The sequence below is a fragment of the Aethalodelphis obliquidens genome, unplaced genomic scaffold, assembly GCF_003676395.1.
Source record: "Aethalodelphis obliquidens isolate GAN/ISIS:26980383/991018 unplaced genomic scaffold, ASM367639v1 scaffold31, whole genome shotgun sequence".
Taxonomy (NCBI): Eukaryota; Metazoa; Chordata; class Mammalia; order Artiodactyla; family Delphinidae; genus Aethalodelphis; species Aethalodelphis obliquidens.
In genome coordinates this window covers 8,293,822-8,314,953 of record NW_020837975.1, presented here as the reverse complement: position 1 = coordinate 8,314,953, position 21,132 = coordinate 8,293,822, and the positions used below count along the sequence as shown (strand labels likewise).

Sequence of the window (21,132 nt, the reverse complement as noted above, 5' to 3'; positions counted from 1 at the left end):
ATGAGAGAACTGAGGCACCGAGAGGTTAACTAATGTGCCCACACAGACAGAAAATGGCAGAGCTGGGATTCAAATCCAAGTGATGTGTTTCAAACATGAACTCTTTAACCATAACAGAAAAGCAAGTTCAACCTAGCCACCAGTTCAGTCCATTTTAAATATATTCTAATCGTATGGACTCTGTTTCTTTTCTAAAATGCGTCCCACTATAATTAATTGCATTTCATAAGGAAAGTTTTTCCTGTGATCTTACATTGAACTCAGGATAATATTAATGAAAAGTATTTCATAAGAAATAACTTTCACTCAATATACATTACTTTATCAAGGGGGAGTTTTTAATCCCTAAAGTTATACTATGACTCTAAAACATTATAAAGGAGTCAATGATGTAATAACTCACAAATACCAAAATATCACTTCCTAAGCATTTACTGAAAAATCTCCTTCATGAGATTCTTTGTGGATACAAAAGAAACATTAAACATAGTACCTGATATCAAAGAACTTAACCATCTAACTGGGATGATGAAACATACATGAAAGCAAAGAATGCCCAATAATACAGTGCAACTATTACACTTTTTTAAAAGTTGGGTTCAAAAATATGTAAGTTGGGTTTAAAAATATAAAAATATTTAAGTTGGGTTCAAAATACATAAATGTTCATTGCAGCCAGTTCACAAGAACAAAACTAGAAACTACCTTAATATCCAATACAGCAGAGTTTAAACTATGGTACATTCTCATGTACCGTATACTGCAGCCATTAACAAGACCCTCCACATACTAATATGTACTTGTTATACTGCTGATGGGAAAGAGAACAAGTTTCAAAAGTAAAGAATTATCCCCATCTGTGGGGGAAAAATATGTACACTCATTCAGATATATACACATAAGCAGAGAATAAATGTCTGATATACTCAGGACTTTTAACACTTTTGCTTTTTAATGTATATTTTTCTATCCCCTGACTTTTTTAAAAAATGAGCTTATATCTTTTAACAAGGTTATTAGTAAAGTCAGAAGCATAAATCGTCTGTGCTTTTCTGTTACCCTAAAACAAACAAAAAGAGGCATGCTTTCTAACTTTCATAAAACCACTACTGACAGGTATATTTCCTTCGAATGATCCTTACATAGCTATACTCAAAGTATATAAATAAATTTTACCCACCTTACCTAAGCCATAAGAATTTTCTATTTTACTAAACAATCATTCACAACAATTTCAAAAATATCTGAACCACAAACTACTCATTCTCTTATTGATGGGCCTTATAAGCTATTCCATTCATTCACATACACAAATAATACAAACACTACTACAATGGACATCTTCACTCACATTGCTTCTTCCATAATTGCATGACTTCCTTAGAAGAGACTAATAATTTCTACTTCAAAGGACACATATTCCCACCTTTTAAAATATACTTTACTTACAGAAGAGAGCAAACAGGAATTGTTCAGAGAAACTGCTCTGTTAGTTAGTAATCCTTATGGCAAAAGTTGCTGAAGCAAAGAATATATGATCCATCCCCTCCCCCACCTCTTTAAGCATTTAACTCTGACCTAACCTGTTCTATCACTAATCAAAGCAATATTTGGAGAAAGAGGAAACCACATATTTCATCCTAAATTGAACATTGTAATTACCCAAAGCAGAAATTCCTAATAATTTTTTAAAGATCATCTGATAAAACCAACTGAATACTCAGAGAAGAAATTCAAGTTATTGAATACCTAATCATACCACATATTATTTGGGAAACATTTCATTCAATCCTCATAACTTTGTGAGATAGTTATATTTACTTTCCAAAATAAGAAACTAATGGTCAGAAACATTAACAACTCACTGAATGGCATATAACTCATATGCAGTGGGATTCAGACTCAGATCTGTCTAATTTCAGGGCTCTATTTCCAGGATGCCAAGCAGCCTGAGATAAGGACAACCCCAGCTACTGGCTTGCCTTTATTATTACACTTACTAGTACTACAGTTGGGAAGATTCCTCTTAATCACATTTAAAAAACTGTAACTACAAATAAAACTGTGTTTTCATGAGCAACATCATAACATGGAATTACCTTTATGAAAATCAGGTTCTCCAAACAATTGAATAAAATCCAGGACACACTGCTCAATAAGTTTTTCTCCCAATTGTAAACTCACAGAGTTCTAAAATTAATTCATACTTTACAAAAAACATTGCTATGGTAGAAAAAAATTAAAGGGAGAAATATAAAATTCATTAAAAACATATTATAATATTAGATTGTCATCATCATGTATCTACTGTTGACTGTGAATGCAGTGCCTAGGACAAAATAATATTCATTAAATAAAATTAAATGTTTTGTTATACATTCATACCTGCCTCCCCTCTCCCTGAAAAAATAGTGGCTTACTAGGTTCTTAATATCCTAATTTTGTTTAATTCTAAATTTACTTACATATACCCTACTTTATTTCACAATGGATTTAAAGTAGCCTAGAACTATATACATACAACTTGACATAAGAATAAATGACTAGGGGAAAAATAAACAAGATAAATAAGAAATTATGTATGGGTGAGGTTAGTGCAAATGTTTATTGTGAGGTCCTTTCTAAATACCTGTTAGAGGTGGGCCCCAAATTTGGCTCTGAGCCCACTAAAGCCATCACAAAGAGAATACAACCAGTTAAGACATGAATCATAGGAACCATATAATAAAAACAAACCAGGTACTCAGAGAACTGAAGAGAGGCATAATTATTCTTGTAATAACACCTGAGAAGAGTTCCTCCTGTGTATGTTTATGAAGGAGACACTGTATAATGTGGTAAAAATGTCCTAATCAACATCCTTACACAATTATAATAGTGGGTTTCAGATGGTTCTTTACTTAGAGCATCCATCAGTGGAGACTGTTTCATAAGGCCAAAATACAGTTCATTAGCAACGGCAGGGAGGAGAGGACAAAACAGCACAGCACACTGCTCTCTGACAGACTTACTTAATCCAAGAGGAAATCTTAAGTGTTTCTAGAAAAATAGATAATAAGCTCCATATTCCTCAGACAATCCTCCAAAGATGATTTCCATCAACTGAGCTTTTGATAGATATAGAGACACAGGGACTTTGTATTTATGCTCCATGACTGGAACCTGGCTTGGAGAGTGTCTGTGTTGCAAGGCAAAGGCAGATCAACATGCTGAGTGAGCAAAGGAAGAGAGACAACGTCTTAAGAAAAGTGAGATGCTGCCTAACCAGGACAACTGCCCACGTCCACAGAGCATCAGAGTATAAATGCCTGCATCAGGATTTTCCTCAAAAAACAATTTGGGTTTTCCCCAACAAAATGAAGAATGAGCAATCACCTGGCAAGTATCTGAGTAATCTGTGGGAATCATAAACGATTTTATAATTTCTTTTAATGGTCACAGACAACTTCTCTAATCCTTGAATGATGTTAAGGAAAAATGAACGGTCAATAATGGTTAAGAAGACAACACAATTTTACGTATTTTTGGAAATTAATGGAAACATTTTTTTTAAAAACTTTATTTATTTATTTATTTAAATTTTTGGCCGCCTTGGGTCTTTGCTGCTGCATGTGGGTTTTCTCTAGATGCAGTGAGCGGGCTTCTCACTGCAGTGGCTTCTCTTGTTGGAGAGCACGGGCTCTAGGCACGTGGGCTTCATTAGTTGTGGCACGCAGGCTCAGCAGTTGTGGTGCACAGGCTTAGTTCCTCCGTGGCATGTGGGAGCTTCCCAGAGTAGGGCTTGAACCCATGTCCCCTGCATTGGCAGGCAGATTCTTAACCACTGTGCCACCAGGGAAGTCCCAATGGAAATATTTAAATATATTAAAATCCGTAGTTACACTGAATTAACAAATTGTCATTAATACATTGAATTCATTAAAATATCTACATGGAGATAAATAATTTGCAAAGAGATGACATCTCTTCCCCATATAATTTGAGGCTTTTTTCCAACTGAATTCAGGTTAATTGATAACAGTTTTCAAGAGTTTCTAAATAACTAAGTAATTCAGATGACTAACTTTGAACTTTCTCTTTACCTATAACAACTTGACAAAAATACTAGCAAATACCATACTGGAAATATTTTTCAGCACATCTCTCTCTACTACAGAAACCTACTTTTTCTTTCTTCTAAATTCAGACAAATGTGCAAGTACCACTGTACTTTTGATGCTTATGCTCTGCCCCTCCATTTCGGAAACAATGTCATGAAAATAAAGGCAACTTTATGCAAAAACAATAACTCAAGTTTTAATTTGAGAACTTCAAAAATATTCTTTGGAGTAGCAAGGGACTTAAAGTTGACTTTAAAAACTCTTACCATTTGAAACACTGTTAGCTCTCTTTAAATATCTTTTACTAACTCTCAAATATCTTGTTTGAATGTCTACCTTACACTTTCATTTTTAAAATAAATCACAAAATGATCTACTTGCACTATATATAGTATTTTAAAATGGAATTCAATTTCTTACAATAATACTTTCTTATTGATAGGAAGAAAATCAGATGTTATTAATACAGTTGTTACAAGTATGTGCAATACGACCAATCCCCAGCTTTTCAGTTTCTAAAAATTCTTCTCAGAGGTTAAAAAAAACACAAATGACACATGAAAAACCTTACCAATAGAGAAGCAGCCTGGAATGGAAAAAAGAGTCATTTAATTGATCACTTACCTTGCCTTGCAGAAACTTACAGTTCAAGAACTTTTAGGAAAATTCAGTATTTTCATGAAAATCTCATTCAGATAGAAAAATGTATTTGTGATAGGATTTATTAGGGACATTAGCCATGGGGCTGGCACTCAGGGAATGGCAACATATATGCTAATACTTGCCATTCCTAACTAATCTGATCCAATTCCTGCTGCAAAAGCTTCTAAACTACTGGAACAAAAATGTTTTTCACAAACTGCTTCCATTTTTACTAGGCTGATGGAAACTAACATTCAAACAATGTAGAAATTCACTTAGGCATACAATCTAAAAATCCCAAACCATTTGCGATTAAAATGCACTTAATCTTCATTTGCTGAAAGCTCCGTCTGAAGTAAGAATAATTTTGTAAGATTTGCAGAAATTTATAGAAATTTGTAGAAATTATTTTGTAATAATTTCTTCACTGAAGCTTTAAAAGCTGCAGTGGTGTCAGTTAACATATATCTTTGATTGCAAATGTGAAGTATGTATCTGCATCAAGAGCAACAGTTATCCCATATTGAATGCAAAAATATTACACATGGATTATTTCATTTCTTTTAAAGGGGATTACTTTCCAAAGCCTCATTAGAATGTTCCCACCACGGGTTTATATCTTCTCTACTTTTATGTGTTTGAAAATTTCAATAACAAATGTTTTGGAAGTTATCATTAAATAATTTTAACTCCTTTCAAGCAAATCTGAAATACTGAACAGACTAAACATATATATTACATTGTAACTATTTAGTATTACCATCAATCAACTTTGTCTTGCTGCTACAATTAAAAGTCTTGTACAGGGCTTCCCTGGTGGCACAGTGGTTGAGAGTCTGCCTGCCGATGCAGGGGACACGGGTTCGTGCCCTGGTCCGGGAGGATCCCACATGCTGTGGAGTGGCTAGGCCCGTGAGCCATGGCCACTGAGCCTACGTGTCCGGAGCCTGTGCTCCGCAACAGGAGAGGCCACAACGGTGAGAGGCCTGCGTACCGCAAAAAAAAAAAAAAAAAGTCTTGTACAGTAATAGTGTTCATAGCCTTCATATCCAGAAAAGCACCCTACAAATATATGCTATGATCATGACTAGAGATGTACATAACAGGCATTGACATGACTTCACAACTTTTGGGTTTTGCTATGTCTGTGACTCTCCATCTTATATGACATATCTATCTATCTATCTATATATCTGTACACACACACACACATATATATATACACACACACACATATATATATACACAAACACACATATATTTTTTTTATAGTAACATTTAAGAGTATTAATTATCTAGCACTAGATAATAAATTACCCTCAAATTTGGTGACTTAAACAAGATTTAGTATCTCAGTTTCTGTGGATCAGGAATTCAGGAGCAGCCTAGCTGGGTGGTTCTGGCTCATGGTTTTTCCTGAAGTTGCAGTCAAGATGTTGGTCAAGCTAGAGTCATCTGAAGGCTTGACTGAGGCTGCAGGATCCACTTCTAAGACGGTTCACTCACTCGGTGTTGGCAGGCCTCAGTTCTTTGAAATGTGTACCTCTCCATAGGGCTGCTTCAGTGTCTTCTCAATGTAGCAGCCCTATGGTTCTCAACACAGGGCAATTTTACTCCTCAGAGGACATCTGACAAGGTCTAAGACAACTGCGAGTGTGTGGTGGCGATGGAGGGAGTGTTGCTAGTGGAAATGGTGGGTAAAGGCCAAGGTTACTGCTAAATATCCTTCAAAACAAAGAATTCTCTGGCCCCCAATGCCAATAGTACCGAGGCTGAGAAACTGCCATAGAGCAGATGATCTCAGAGAAAGACCAAAGCAGGAGTCACAATGTCTTTTATGACCTACCCGCAGAAGTCACACTCCATCATTCCTGCCACAGTCTATACTTTAGAGAGGTGAGTTACTAAATAGTCTTCACTCAAGGGGAGGAGAATTAAAGCACCACCTCTTTAAGGGAGGAGTATCAAATAATTTTCATATCATTATTTTTAGCAACTTGATTTTTAAAAGTCAAAACACTGGAAAATATCTTGCTTACTTTTGGTAACACTAGATAAGTACTTTTTTATTGCTCTAGAAAAAAACCCTCTGAAATTCCACTTAACAAAGCTACTTTTACATCCTAGTGAATGGTCTCTGTTTGCAGTATTTCGATGATCTGATCTCAAAAAATTCTGTTAAGCATAAACATAGGCAGTCTGACATAGAAAAAAGTAAACCAGTAGTCAAAAGATTTCAGTTCTAGCTTTGGTTCTGGAACTTCCTAGCAAGTGATCTTGGCCAAAGCTTCTACGAGCCTGTTTCCAGATCAATAAAATGGGGGTGTCACTAGCTCTGCTTATCTTACAATGCTGTTTTGAGGCTCACATAAGATAATTATGTATAAGTACTTTATGAACTATAAAAGACAAGTAGTAAATGTTCCAAGTGGAAATGAACGTGCTATTATATAATACTTTCATGATCAGCTTCCAGCACGGGGTTTATCACATAGTAAATTCTCAACATATATTTTTAGATCTCTTACTCTCAAATTTGAGGTTGAGTATATTTCTGAAATAACAGTAAGATAGGGCAGGTTATTAAAATATAACCAAGGACCCAAATCCTTGATCATTTGTTGTCATGTTACGGAAAACTAAAATATCGTTTCCTTTCAAGTTAAAATGCACATTTATTCAGCAGTTTATGGATAGGATCTAGGAACTACTACAATCAGAAACATAATGTAGCCAATTCTTTAGGCACTAAACTGAAAAAAAAGGTATTCCTATATATATTTGTTTCCCAATTTAGACTCTGAAGGAGAGCAGAAGCTATAGTTTATTTATCTGTTTATCTTCAGGAACATAATGCAAGATTAGTAAATACATACCGAAGCAGATAGTTCCTGACCTCAAGGAATTGAGAAACCTAGCTGGGGAGTCAGATTAAACAGATACGCACATAAATTACTAGAGACTTTTACAAAGCAATATATTTGCTTCCTCCAATCCATTCTGTAACACTCCAATCAAACCAATTTTAAAATACTTTCCCTCCCTACTTTACAACTCAAGAAACTGTAACTAGCTCTCTATTGCCTAGAAAACTGCAGTTGCCTTAACCCTACTCCAGACCTAATTCTTAATTTCTGGGGGTAGGACCCAAGCATCTATATGTTTAAAAGCTCCACAAGTGATTCTGAAACACAACCAGAATGAAAACTACAATTGGGTTCATCCTATCTGAGATACTACCCTTGTCAGGGCAGTCCATCTCATATCTAATTCTCTTAGTTATGTTTTCTCCTGTTACCTAAAAAGTTCCCTTTCTAGAAATGCTCCAAATACTACCCATCCTTCAAAACAACCTTCAGGGCTTCCCTGGTGGCACAGTGGTTAAGAATCCGCCTGCCAATGCAGGGGACACAGGTTCGAGCCCTGGTCTGGGAAGATCCCACATGCCGCGGAGCAACTAAGCCCGTGTGCCACAACTACTGAGCCTGCGCTCTAGAGCCTGTGAGCCACAACTACTGAAGCCTGCGCGCCTAGAGCCCGTGCTCTGCAACAAGAGAAGCCACTGCAATGAGAAGCCCGTGCACCACAACGAAGAGTAGCCCCCGCTCGCCACAACTAGAGAAAGCTCGAGTGCAGCAAAGAACACTCAACACAGCCAATAAATAAATAAATTTATTTAAAAAAAAAAACCAAACAAACAATCTTCAAATCCTTCCTTCATGAAACATGCCAACTACTATAGCCCACAGGGCCCTCACATCTCTGTATACATCAATACCTTTATATATATATATATACATAGTTCACTAATATTTTATGTCTGTTTCTTTTAGACACTGGTGGACATTTAACACTATCAGATGGATGACCAACAGATTTCTTTCACTACAGCAAATCTAAAACATAAATATAAAAATACATACATTTCAAACTTTCAAAATTATGTTGCTTTAATACCTAGTTATAGAAATCTTCAGGCAATTGGCTTATTCCCTGACTGTAATTTTCATGACCACTGTCATTCATTAGTGCTAGTGATAAGCTTCCTTCAAATATCAGTTCCACATATCTAAGGCTGAACCATACAAGTTTATAACATGAATCTAATCCTAGGGTAGTTAGTGCTACATCTCTGAGATTGTCCTCAAGAAGTATGTAGAAAAATAATCAAGGGAAAGCATGAAACATTACCTTTCAATAGACTTGAAATCCAGGGTTAGACATTCTTGATATTAGGTTTGGAAGTATAAATTTGAATGTACAGTATATGAACAAGACACTGTTGAGACTGTATCAGACAATGAATTCAAAGGGAATATGCACAGAAAGTATAGTGTTTCTTTTTGCAGGTGGAAGGTTCAAGTTATCCTATCTAGTTTTTACTCAGGGCCAATCAATCCAAATATATAGGGTTATATAAGCAGTTCTCAACCAAAGGTGATTTTGCCCCAGAGGACATGTGGCAATGTCTAGAGACATTTTTGGTTGTCACAACTGGAGGCTGCAACTGGCATCTAGTGGGTAGGGTACGGGGTTGCTGCTAAATATCCTACAATGCACAAGATAGTCCTCACAACAAAAAAAATTATCAACCCAAGATGTCAACAGGAGGAGTAACCCTAGTGTTATACTATATTTGGGAATGTAAGCACGGCTTGATAGATGCTCATAATACTCACTGCATGTTCTCTTAATTTGCTATTTTTTCCCTTTTGCTCCCTTTAGCATCAATATCACTGAGACTGCTAATTTCAAAGCAGATCATTCAAAGCATAAGGCATTTAGGCCACTAACCTAGGTATCAGAAAATGAACCAAGCCAAACTTATAATGTCAGATGAGGAAATTATTAAAAGCATATCAGTGTAAGATGCCAACATCAAAATTTCACTTCAATTTAATACTAAAATCATGAAGGAGTCATGTTTTATTATACCAAGTGAGAAAGATAACTAAGATTTTTACAAGTATTTGGTAGCCTAGGGAAGAAAACATAAATAGAAACTAGTATTCAAAAGTCTAAGTTCAAGAAGGTTCAAGCTACCTAAAGCCCTAGATGCAGGATTTGATGAAGGGGGAAAAAAGAAATAGCTACTGGGGATTAAGAATAAAGCATTTAGGGCTTCCCTGGTGGCGCAGTGGTTGAGAGTCCCCCTGCCGACGCAGGGGACACAGGTTCGTGCCCCGGTCCGGGAGGATCCCACATGCCGCGGAGCGGCTGGGCCCGTGAGCCATGGCTGCTGAGCCTGTGCGTCCGGAGCCTGTGCTCCGCAACGGGAGAGGCCACAACAGTGAGAGGCCCGCGTATCGCTAAAAAAAAAAAAAAACAAAAGAATAAAGCATTTATTTCTAGGAATAAAGTTATATCTATTACAGGGATAAGGAAATACAAGAATGAAGAGTTCAGAAAATACTTGGGTAAACCAGACACCTCAAGTTCAGTGTCACAGGACGGACTAAAGGCATGATTGTTAGGGGCACATAATTTGCAGGTGAGAAGACGGTCACAGCAGAGACACTACCCCATGTGGAATTATAGGGCTGCGTTAATGATCTACAGGACACTTACTCTCATTGCCCCTTTCCTCCCCTAAACCACAGCCTCCCTGAGCCCTTGGCAGATCAAAAGTAGAAGTTCTGACCTCTTGCGGGCACATGCTGATGTCATCGCTTTCTAGTTCTGAATCAGATGGAAAGGTCTCTCTGACACAGATTTCAAACATACATCCTTGCAAAAAGTTGCCCTAGATGTAAAAAGTGACCAGTATGTCACTAGATTCAAGAGAGACACAGAAAAACCTAAAAGAAGATTTCAAGGGACACATTAGAAATATAAAGGTACATTTGAGATGGCAACTTAAGCTGAAAGAATGCAGAAAAGAAAAGCTACTGAGGACTTACAAAGCAATCTCTGAGAAAGCAACATAAATGTGTCCCTTCCAGACTGATATTTTCAAAAGCAGGAACCCTTCCTGCTTTTTTGTTTTTTCAGTCTTTATAAACAGAATACCTACTACAGTGCCTAGCACTGGCCATGCTGAATTAATGAATTTAAGAAAACAAAGAAGAAATTGGTTCAGATTTTTTTTTTGCATAATGATGTGTGATGCCTACACTCTGGATCGTAAGCTTGGTAAAGCAACCTATGCATACTTGCAGGTAGACTGACAGTAAGACACACACACTCACATACCTTCCGTCGTGTCACAGGCGTAGTGACAATGCCACCAAGGCCTAAGAGGAGAAGGTTTTGAGGAAAACAAGGAAATCTGAAACATCATTCAAGGTAACAGAAGTCAAAATGTTCAGGGTATAAAGTTACTCAGACAGCAGGCCTAGACAAAATAAACACTTGTTCTATTACCTTTTTGTTTTGTTGTCATGGGAATCTGTGTTTAGGAACACTTATTTTCTGCAACTAGATGATAGAGCAGTAAAAGGGGGATGGCTTTCATAAAAGAGAGAAACCTGTATCTATAAAGGCAGAAAAGTAAATAAATCCTATGGGTTTTTATACAGTGACATGTGTGGAATCTGTCAATCTATAAGATTTATTCAAGTTAACAGAGAAGTCATTGCGGGCTCCTAGCCAAAACATTATTAACAGGTAACAATAATCCAACCTCTACTAAAATTATTGTGATGGGGGCAAGGCAGAGGAATGTAAAGCAGATACAGGGCCAAATAAAACAGAAAATAAATGAGATCTTAAAAGTTGAAAGAAGGTAAAAATGACTTTTTAAAAATAATCCAATAGTAAGAAAAAACCTAGAAGCCCAAAGAAGTTAGAAAACATTCAACCTGCCAGCAGGCTAATCTTCTTTTGTCAGAAGTCTAGAGCTAATCTCTTTGCTCCCTCCCTTTTGGCAACAGAAACCTGAAAAGTGAAGTTAAGCTCCACATGTTATTTAAAGAGCTGGACTGGAATACCCTGCATTTCTAGGGCCCACCAAAAGTACTGGCTCTGGTACACTGAGCCTTCCTGGAATGAGAGTTGCTAAATACACATCAGGGCTGTACACCAATTCATCTGACTCCCCCACTCTACCCTAAACTACAGTTAGCACCTCTAAATGGGTGAGGAACAGAAATGAAAAAACAGGGACCCCAGAGCAGAGTGATCTGTTAAAACACACGTTAGATCATGTCTCCCCTCTGGTTATAACCCTCCATGGTCTCCCGTCTCAGAGTAAAAGGCACAATTCTTACAAAGGCAAATAAGACCCTTTATGATCCCAGCACCTCTGTAGCCCCTCCACTCGCTTCCCCTACTACTATTTGGCCCCTGGTTCATTCAGTTCGAGCCATACTGGTCTTCCAGCTATGCTAGAGAATGAGGCCTTTGCCTCAGGGCATGTGCTGATCCCTCAACACGGAATTGTTCTTCCCTCCCCATTCAGGCCCAACCAGTGTACTACATCACTTCCTTCAGGTCGTTGCTCAATTGTCACTTTATCACTGAGGTCTACCCTGCTTAAAAGTGCAACACAGCCATCCCAGTATTCCCTCTCTTTTCCTTACTTTATTCCCCCATAGTATTTATCACCTGACACGTTATAAGTTTTAATTTTTTGTTTATTGTCTACTTTTATTCCCCTGCCCTTAGAATATAGTTTTTTGGGTTTTTTTTTTTTTTGCAGTACGCAGGCCTCTCACTGTTGTGGCCTCTCCCATTGCAGAGCACAGGCTCTGGACGCGCAGGCTCAGAGGCCATGGCTCACGGGCCTAGCCACTCCGTGGCATGTGGGATCCTCCCAGACGGGGGCACGAACCCGTGTCCCCTGCATCGGCAGGTGGACTCTCAACCACTGCGCCACCAGGGAAGCCCAGAATATAGTTTCTTATGGGCAGAAATTTTTGTCTGTTTTGCTCATACTCTAGCACCTAAAGAGTGACCCACGCATAACAGGTGCTCAAAGTATCGGTATAACAAAGTCCTGGCCTCAAGGAGATTAGCATGAACCCATCCTCTTCTCCCTATAAGACTCCAAAGTTAGATCCTGTGCCCTGTAAGACTCCAAAGTTAGATATATCCATTTGTCCAAGGCCAAAACTTAGGGATCATTCTACACCCCTCTCTCTTCTGTACTTTCTCCCCCACGTTCAGCCTAGGAGCCAAGCCCAGAATCCATTTGTCAAAAGTGCAGAATTTACAGGCCACCATCTACTTCCTCCCTAGAATAAATTATTAAAAGGCTAAAATGCTGGGAAACTGGTTAATTTTATAAATCCTTAACAGACATGTACTGAACTTACAGAAGGACTATGCAAAGACAACTACTTCTAATACTAAAAGCTTCATTTATTTAAAAAATTTTTTTTTCAAGTTTAAAGAGGTTTTATTTGTCCTGAAGAAACCCATGCATCACTTCCAAGTACATGGCAACCATGAAATGATATTCCTAGGTTCCAGAGTCAGGGGAAGCCACTTTATAATGAGGTTTTTTTGAGCTCTATAGTAATTATATCTCTTGGATAGAAACAAATCAATACCAAATTTCACAGTAAAGAGCAAAAGTCCAGTGTATTTTCAAAGGCCTAGAGAGGCAGTTATTTCTATTTATATCCTATACTATACTTACATAACAGAAGCACATACAGAGAATCTCAACTTTCCAAAATGTGCACAGAAGAATTTCAAGCCAAGGGGATTCATAAATTCAGGAATTAACTAGTTGCACTGATGATCCTTTGGGAAAAAATGTAATCTGGGCAATAAGTCCATTTTTGGTCTATCAATTCTGAGGAAGAGATATGACTTTAATAAGTCATTACCTCAGATTAGCTAGGCTGACATTGGTGGGATTGGTTAGTCATAGTTCTACTATTTCAAGTGACCCAGCAACCCCTTTCTTCACAAAAGGAGGGAGGGGAGAGGCAAACAGCACAAGAGAAGGTGCCACCACACAATCTTAGCAGTCTACAAGTACAGGAAAGAATTCTAAAGTGTTGAAACCCCAGAACCAAATCCAAAGTAGCACTGACAAGTATGCCATTCCTTTAAGGAGTCCAGCTCCTCATCTATACAACTGGGTTAATAATACCAGCCTTCACAGAGCCAGTGAAAACTGAATAACAATGCTTTGAAATGCAAATACATTATGAAGTGTAAAATCCCATAAAAATGTCAGTTAATACTAAAGTGAGAGGGATCTAGCACAGTGACTTCTTCCACCTTTGAATCCTAAGCCCCAGGGTCTCAGCACCATCTGCACTATTGCCCATGAAAGGCAAAGTCAATGCAGATCATCTCTGAGGCTGATTTAGAGGGAAATCAAAAGCATAGTCCTCAGTATCAAGAAATTAAACTGGCAGAACTGAAAAGCCAGAGGTTCAGGATATCCTTATTTTAAAATGGGAGCCAGTGGAAAGGTTTCAGTGGAAAATGGAATCCGATAAATAAAGGATGACTTTATAGCCAACCTGATTGAACTCTTTCTTAAAAGTCTGTATCAATAATACAAATATTTGCCATTGTGTTTAACTATTTATTGGTTGGCACTGGTAACATGCAGACAATCACCTTGCTTTTGGTTACAAAGGAAAGCAAATGGGAAGCAAGATCAGCATGGGCCTATTATCACCACTAGGAAAATAAACGGCACACCCCTCTCACTCATTAGGAGCCAAGAAAGTCACCTTTGCATACTCAATAATGACGTGCTTTTATTTATTCGTGCCCTGGCTCATGCTAAAAAAAGGAAAAGATTTAAAATGGTGAAGGGCCATTAATACTAAAAAAATTTAGCTTCACTTTTTTTTCTAATAAATTTTTCTTTTACTATTTATTTTTGGCTATGTTGGGTCTTCGTTGCTGCGCACAGGCTTTCTCTAGTTGCAGTGAGTGGAGGCTGCTCTTTGTTGCAGTGCGCGGGCTTCTCATTGCGGTGGCTTCTCTTGTTGTGGAACATGGGCTCTAGGTGCACGGGCTTCAGTAGTTGTAGCACGCGGGCTCCGTAGTTGTGGCTCGCGGGCTCTAGAGCGCAGGCTCAGTAGTTGTGGTGCAAGGGCTTAGTTGCTCTGTGGCATGTGGGATCTTCCTGAACCAGGGCTCGAACCCATGTCTCCTGCATTGGCAGGCGGAGTCTTAACCACTTCGCCACCAGGGAAGTCCTTCACTTATTTTTATTAGTTATTTACACACAATCTTGTTCCACAAAGCATTTAGGGAGTTGGATTTGATTTCTTAGTAAATTTTGCCATCCTTTTATCAAAAGTTTTGTTATACACTTTATATACTGATGATAAACATAAAATGCACAGCACAATGCCTGGAACATAGAACACAATCCATAAATGTAGTTATTATTTGCATCAGACTATAAACCCTATCAGGGAATGGACTGTCTTATTCTGTCTTGCTTAACACTCTAGCTCAAGAAACCTAGCCTGCTATCTGGTCCATAGTTGGTACTCAATAAATATTGTTTAATAAATGATTGAATAGGATTTAAGAATAATTCTCAACACTCACCTATTTTATGGTACCAGTGCCCCACCTCCTGTAATCAGAGGCAAGTGTCTGGAAAACCCATACACCAGAGGAAAGGCATTTAAGTTCCTGTTTATATTTCCTTAAACTCACCACAAAGCTCCTCCCCCTCCTTCTGTCCCCAAACCGCAAAATCAATGCTGTGCAACAATGTATTCTTCAAAAATCTTGCTGCATTTCCCCTCACAGAAAACAAAGTTCCTTAAAATTGCAAGACTTAGTTTAGTTCCTTTTACCCCTTAAAAAGGAAAGGCATATTTGTAAAACCCTATCAATTCCCAAATTTCTAGTCTGATTCCTTGATCTTTAATTCACGGTTGGTTATCACTTGGGTTGCTACATACTTGCTTTACTATATATACTTAGTACAAATTAAAATACTGAAAATTGGCTTAATATTTAAAAAAAAATTTTTTTAAGTTCCACATCAAAGTGTATCACACTTCAGAGCAATCAAATTAGGAAACTGACACAGATTATTTCAGTGACATTGCATTCCTTGAAATACTTTCAGAGATTCTTTTTTGGAACAGACTTCAGATCTAGTTCTACAAGTCACACAGGAAATTCTGTGTCATTACTTTATGGTTACAACTTCTATCTGACCTAAAACAGTATCATCAACCTGGCTACCTAATCTTTTCCACCAGACTTCAGTCCAATTTTCTAAATTATTTCAGATTCAGTTTGATTTTGTTATTTCCTAAAATTAAATCTGCTCTCAAGAAAATGAAGATAGTGAAAAATAACACAGGCTCCAAAGTGGATTCTAAGAGAAGTTAAAAAAAAAGTTTTCTGCCACACCTGAAAGTTGCTAATTGAAAGAACAACTTCAAATAACTACTCTGAATGAGATAACACTTGTACATCTAAATTCTGATACTTTCAATCCAAAATCAGTTACATTTGTTTATGGTCAACTGTCACATAACATCAGTTATTTTTCTCCACCAATATGCTATAGGTTACATCTTAAATACCCTTAGCAGAACTGCCTCCATGGAAAGACACACAAGAAACTTAACAGTGGTTGTCTCTGAGGAAAGGAATAGCACAATTGTAGAACAAGAAAGGAAAGGCAACTTTTCGCTATTTTTTTATACCTTCTGAATTTTATACAATGTGAATGTATCACCTACTTTTAAAAACCTGTTTAACAAAATTACTTCCAAGTGTCAGATATCGATGGTTTCTAAAAGCCAGAAAAGTACAGTACTAAAAAAACATGGAGTTCATTTTAATGGCACTTCGATGTAAATCTGGATCTCCAGAGCTAAGGCAGAGCTATTCACACCAACGTAGGGAAACCTTGCAAGGAATTCTTTTCAAGTTCACTAAACTCCCCATAGTTGAGCTGTTCTGCTGTATCACTCCTTAAGGTTTAAACATTATTGGAAACAAAAACTCGGTACCACAAAAATTAATGTGTCAATTCAAGAATGAAAAATGGAGGTAAACTAATGAGCTATTAAAGGAGCAATGATCCAAACACATCTTCGAAAATTAGCAAATCAACAGCACACTATAAAAATGGAAAAAAGATGTCAAGCATAGTGCCATCAGCAACATAACTCAAACAGCCTGAACCAGAAAATGCAATATGATCTGTTGCTGGACACAATTGCACAATCTCAATTACCCAGAAGATTCTATAAACCGGAAATTCATGCTGGGGCTTTAAGAAACACAGGAATTATATTTAAAGATTAACAAGTCCAAAAGCCTGGAATTTGTGGCGAAACAAGAAAATAATTTTGTAGACCTCTCTTCAAATGATGCATGCACAGGAATTACATGAATTAGCTTCAGATCAGGAGGTCTCAAATTTCAGTACCTCTAAAATATAGTGTTTAAAGCCTTGAAAGTTAGAAAAGTTTAGTGAACTATTTCAGGTCTGAACATTTTACAGTATCATTTAATTGAAAACACATTCACAGTGTGAATTAAAGCTGCAAAGTGTCTCTTCCTTCCTTTGCTATATATTCCATATCCATATCGTGTACCTCAGGCTCTAAGTGTAGATAAGTTCCCTGCAAACTCTCAAAGGGACTTTAAAAACACAGTATTTCACAAGAATTATCGCAATTAAAAAATATTTACAATACCTCCCGGCATTGTTAATAACTTTTTGATCTTGAGGGCGTGCATCGGATCTGAATCTCACTTGCTCCAAAGGAGAAAACTGTTTTGTCAAACAATACTTAAACGAGCAGTGGTATGTGACTAATCAGTGAGGCCGCCAGTTTCTCAAGCTGCAGTGTGTTTGCAGGCACTACCACCCACCCCCCACTCTGCGAAAAGGAAATACGCTTTCAACTGAATCGGAAACACACCACACTAAAGCTGGCACAGGACTCACCGAGATAAAGTCGGTATTTTAAGCTCTATGGATAGCTACTAATTCAAGTGCGAATTCAAAAAGAACGCTTCTCAAAATGGGATTTCGACAGAGGTTTGCAAAAAAGCCCGCACTGAACGCCCTTCGTCCTCAGTTTTGTTCAGATGACGGCAGTCTCCCGGTCGAGCTTTGCCCTTCTGTTTCTCCAGGCAGCTCCCCGGGCTTGTCTGCTCCGAGGGCAGGCTCCGGCGCCCAAGGTGGGCACATCTCGGGAGAGAGTCCTTCTGCTCGATGCCAGCTGGGAGACCCCCAAAGAGGGCCCTCCTGTTCCTGTCCCCAAAGCAGCAACCCCCCAAGAAGGGAATGCGCAGGGTGCGAGCCAGGGCCGGGCTCCAACACCATCACCCACCGCCCATCGTGGACCTGCGTCCTACACACAGCTGACCACCTATGTGGGTGTGCAGGGTGAGGGGTGCAAGGGGTACAGGGAGAGAAGGACAGGGGTCGAAGGGGCAAGGATGCTCTCCCCCAAGGAAAATTCCTACCGCTTGGTGCATTGCTGAGCCGTGGGGGCAGGCCTGGCTCTGGGGCATAAAGGGTCACCCAGCCCACCGAGGCCCCGAGCCCGGTGACACTCACCACACGGAGCCATAGGCGCCGGAGCCCACCGGGGACAGGTTTTGGTAACGCTCGGGCACCTCCCAGATTGTCTTGTTCAGCTCCTGCCGGTAGAACGTGGGCCTCTCCTGAGACATCTTCCAGCGGTGGCCGCGGGGCGAGGAGGTGGCCCTGCGGGGCCCCGCCTGCGCCCGCACCCGCTTCCCCGACCTCGTCGCCCGGCCGGACGGGAGGGGGACCCTGCGCTGGCGGCCCGCGCAGGTGTGAGTGCCGCGAGCCAGACGACTCCCGCGCGCGCGGCCCCTGTCAGCCGCAGCGGCTGGACGCTCCTCCGCGACGGGGGTGAGCCCTGCTAAGGGCAGGGGCACGCTCAGGGGCTCAAGGCTGCGCCCGCCAGGTTCTCGCTGCACCCTCTCCAGACGAGGCCGACTCCCGGCTGCACCGCGGGACTACGGCTCCAGCTGCAGCGACCGCGGAGGTTCCAGTGGTCGCCGTTCCACAGCCTGCGAACTGGAGCCTCCCGCCGTACTCTCGCGAGAACAGCTCCGGGGCCTCTCTGCGAGCCGAGATTTTACCCAATATGGAACCTGCCCAAGGGAGGGGGTTGATGAGAGGAGAGGATGGGAGGAGCAATTCTCGCGAGAAGAGAACAACAGCTGGCCACCAGAGGTAGGAACTACCAGGGACTGCTCTTCTTAAGGGCGCCAAGGCGGACCCGAGAAGGAGGGGATAAGCAGACAACACATGCCGCGTGCGCCCCGCCGTGGTCGGCGGGGCAAACGCCTGGCTCCCAGGTGGAAAGCGACATTGACAAACAAGGTGTCGGGAAAAGAGCCAAAAGACCTTTGAACTGCGGTAGTCACCAGCAGCCTGCCGAGCACCTGCTCAGCAGAACCCCCAATTTCCAAGAAATACTTGCATAATAAAAAGGAAGGTTCCGGCCAGAAAGCCGTTGCAGTCCCATCTGCTCAAGGACATACACGGCTTACTCTTCGGAATTCTGACGAAATCTGTCCCAAAGGTAAATATTAGCCCTGCATTAAGGTTGAGGTTTTCCACCCAAACTCTTCTAGTAGTTCTCAAACTTTTATGTGTAGAAGAATCACCTTGAGAGTTTAAAAATGCATATTCCCAGGATCCACAGTGAGTTTAGTTGGAGAGGTCCGTGATGCGCACCAAGAACGTGTATTTTTACAATACGCCCCAGGTAATTCAGATTCAGGAAAGTCCCTGGTATCTCCCTTTGAGAAGTATTTTTAAACCATTACCCTGAAGGTTTGAAACTGATTCCTACCTTGAAGAGCTTCCAGTGAAGAGGATTTTAAGAATTTTAATCATGCCTCTCAGAGTAAGAACAGTGCAGAGAGTAGTCTTCCGGCAGTGTCATATTGGGCAAGTCAATTGACATTTCTCAGACCTTAGTTCCAGTTTATGCAAAGAGAATTCCTGCCCCACATTCCCACCTGAAAGGTGAACAAGATAATAAATGTGAATGGGCAAGGTATTCTAACCCCATACCTTGCCACCACTGTTAACCTATTCCTACGCTAAAGCTTGTAACAATAGGCAGAATTGGACCCTATCTTATTCTTAGTCATTTCTTTTAGAAATAACTAGATTCAAGCCAGGACAATTCTCATCACTATCCATGATTATTCTCTTTTGTGTATGCATCCCTTGCAGTGCTCAGACTTTGCCTATCTTGTTCCAGCATCTAGCACAGTGCCTAGAACATAAAAGGTACTTCATAAATATTTGTTGAACAAATTATGAACAATGACCATGATCTCAATTTAGGAGGCAGTGCAGGATTCTCAGTTCTCCTCAAAGAAAACCGAAATAAAACCCCAAACCAGGGTCATGGGTGATTTGTTGAAAGCTTTCTTTGGATTCAATGTGACTTAGCCTGGAATGTGACTCTTGCCTACGAAGACATGTTACTTAAAAATGTTCCAAGGGACTTCCCTGGTGACACAGGCAGGTTAATCCGCCTGCCAATGCAGGGGAGACGGGTTTGAGCCCTGGTCCGGGAAGATCCCACATGCCGCGGAGCAACTAAGCCCATGTGCCACAACTACTGGGCCCGCGCTCTAGAGCCTGAGAGCCACAACTACTGAAGCCTGTGCTCCTAGAGCCGTGCTCTGCAAGAAGAGAAGCCACCACAATGAGAAGCTGCACACCTAGAGCCCGTGCTCCGCATCGAAGGGTAGCCCCCACTCACCGCAACTAGAGAAAGCCCGCGCACAGCAGCAAAGACCCAACACACCCAAAAATAAAAATAAAGAAATAAATTAATAAAAAATAAAAATGTTCCAATTCAACCTGCAGGGCAGGGAGCTTTCTAAGAAGTATCAGAGGTTGAAGGAGGAAGTGAGAGCAAAAATGCAACTGTAAAGATATGAGGGGTGGGAGTGAGGAATCAAGGTGATGAGTGCAAGGATACAAGGGAGGAAACCTGGAAGTAGGAATTCTAAGAAATTCATATATTTATACAACAAATTGGAATGATGAAGTGAGAGTGACCAAAAGGGTAAAGATGAGCAATACATTCACTCATTCAACAAATATGTATTGAATGCATCCTAGGTACCCGGCACTTCTGATGGAAAAGTGATTAAAAAGCAGAGAGTTGCTGCCTATGTGGAGCTTACAATGAACAGCAGGGCAATCATTCAATTATTCAACACAAATTTATTGTGCACTTACTAGGTCTATCACATTGCTTTAGGCACCAATGATACAGCAGTTAATGAAAGAGAAAAATCCCTGCCCTTTTGGGGATGAGACAAATTACAAAAAGGGACAGGTAAAGTGAACAATATATTAGACACTAATACAGTAATCAAGCAAGTGTAAAACTGCAACTGAGCCAAGCAGGAATACAAGGCATAGTGAGAGGCAGTGATTGGTATTGAGCTTCACAAGGAGGTTAAGGGGGATTAG

General features: G+C 39.9%; 2 protein-coding genes across 10 annotated transcripts in view; one reads left to right on the top strand and one right to left on the bottom strand.

Moving 5' to 3' along the window:
- Window positions 1-19,624, bottom strand: part of MAPK14 (mitogen-activated protein kinase 14) — a 73,616-nt gene extending 53,992 nt beyond the window's left edge. For 2 of the 5 annotated variants that reach the window (XM_027126764.1, XM_027126763.1), the window contains exon 1: window positions 18,211-18,798. In XM_027126764.1, coding sequence (XP_026982565.1) covers window positions 18,211-18,326 — 116 coding nt within the window. In that variant the 5' untranslated portion in view covers window positions 18,327-18,798. Of the gene's footprint in view, window positions 1-17,338; window positions 17,441-18,210; window positions 18,799-19,483 lie in introns of those variants that run through there. The other 3 variants (XM_027126766.1, XM_027126768.1, XM_027126767.1) reach the window with 3 other exon arrangements.
- Window positions 18,865-21,132, top strand: part of SLC26A8 (solute carrier family 26 member 8) — a 75,381-nt gene continuing 73,113 nt past the window's right edge. For all 5 annotated transcript variants that reach the window (XM_027126734.1, XM_027126736.1, XM_027126735.1 and 2 more), the window contains exon 1: window positions 18,865-19,210. The gene's annotated coding sequence lies outside the window, so the exon portion shown is untranslated. The remainder of the gene's footprint in view (window positions 19,211-21,132) is intronic.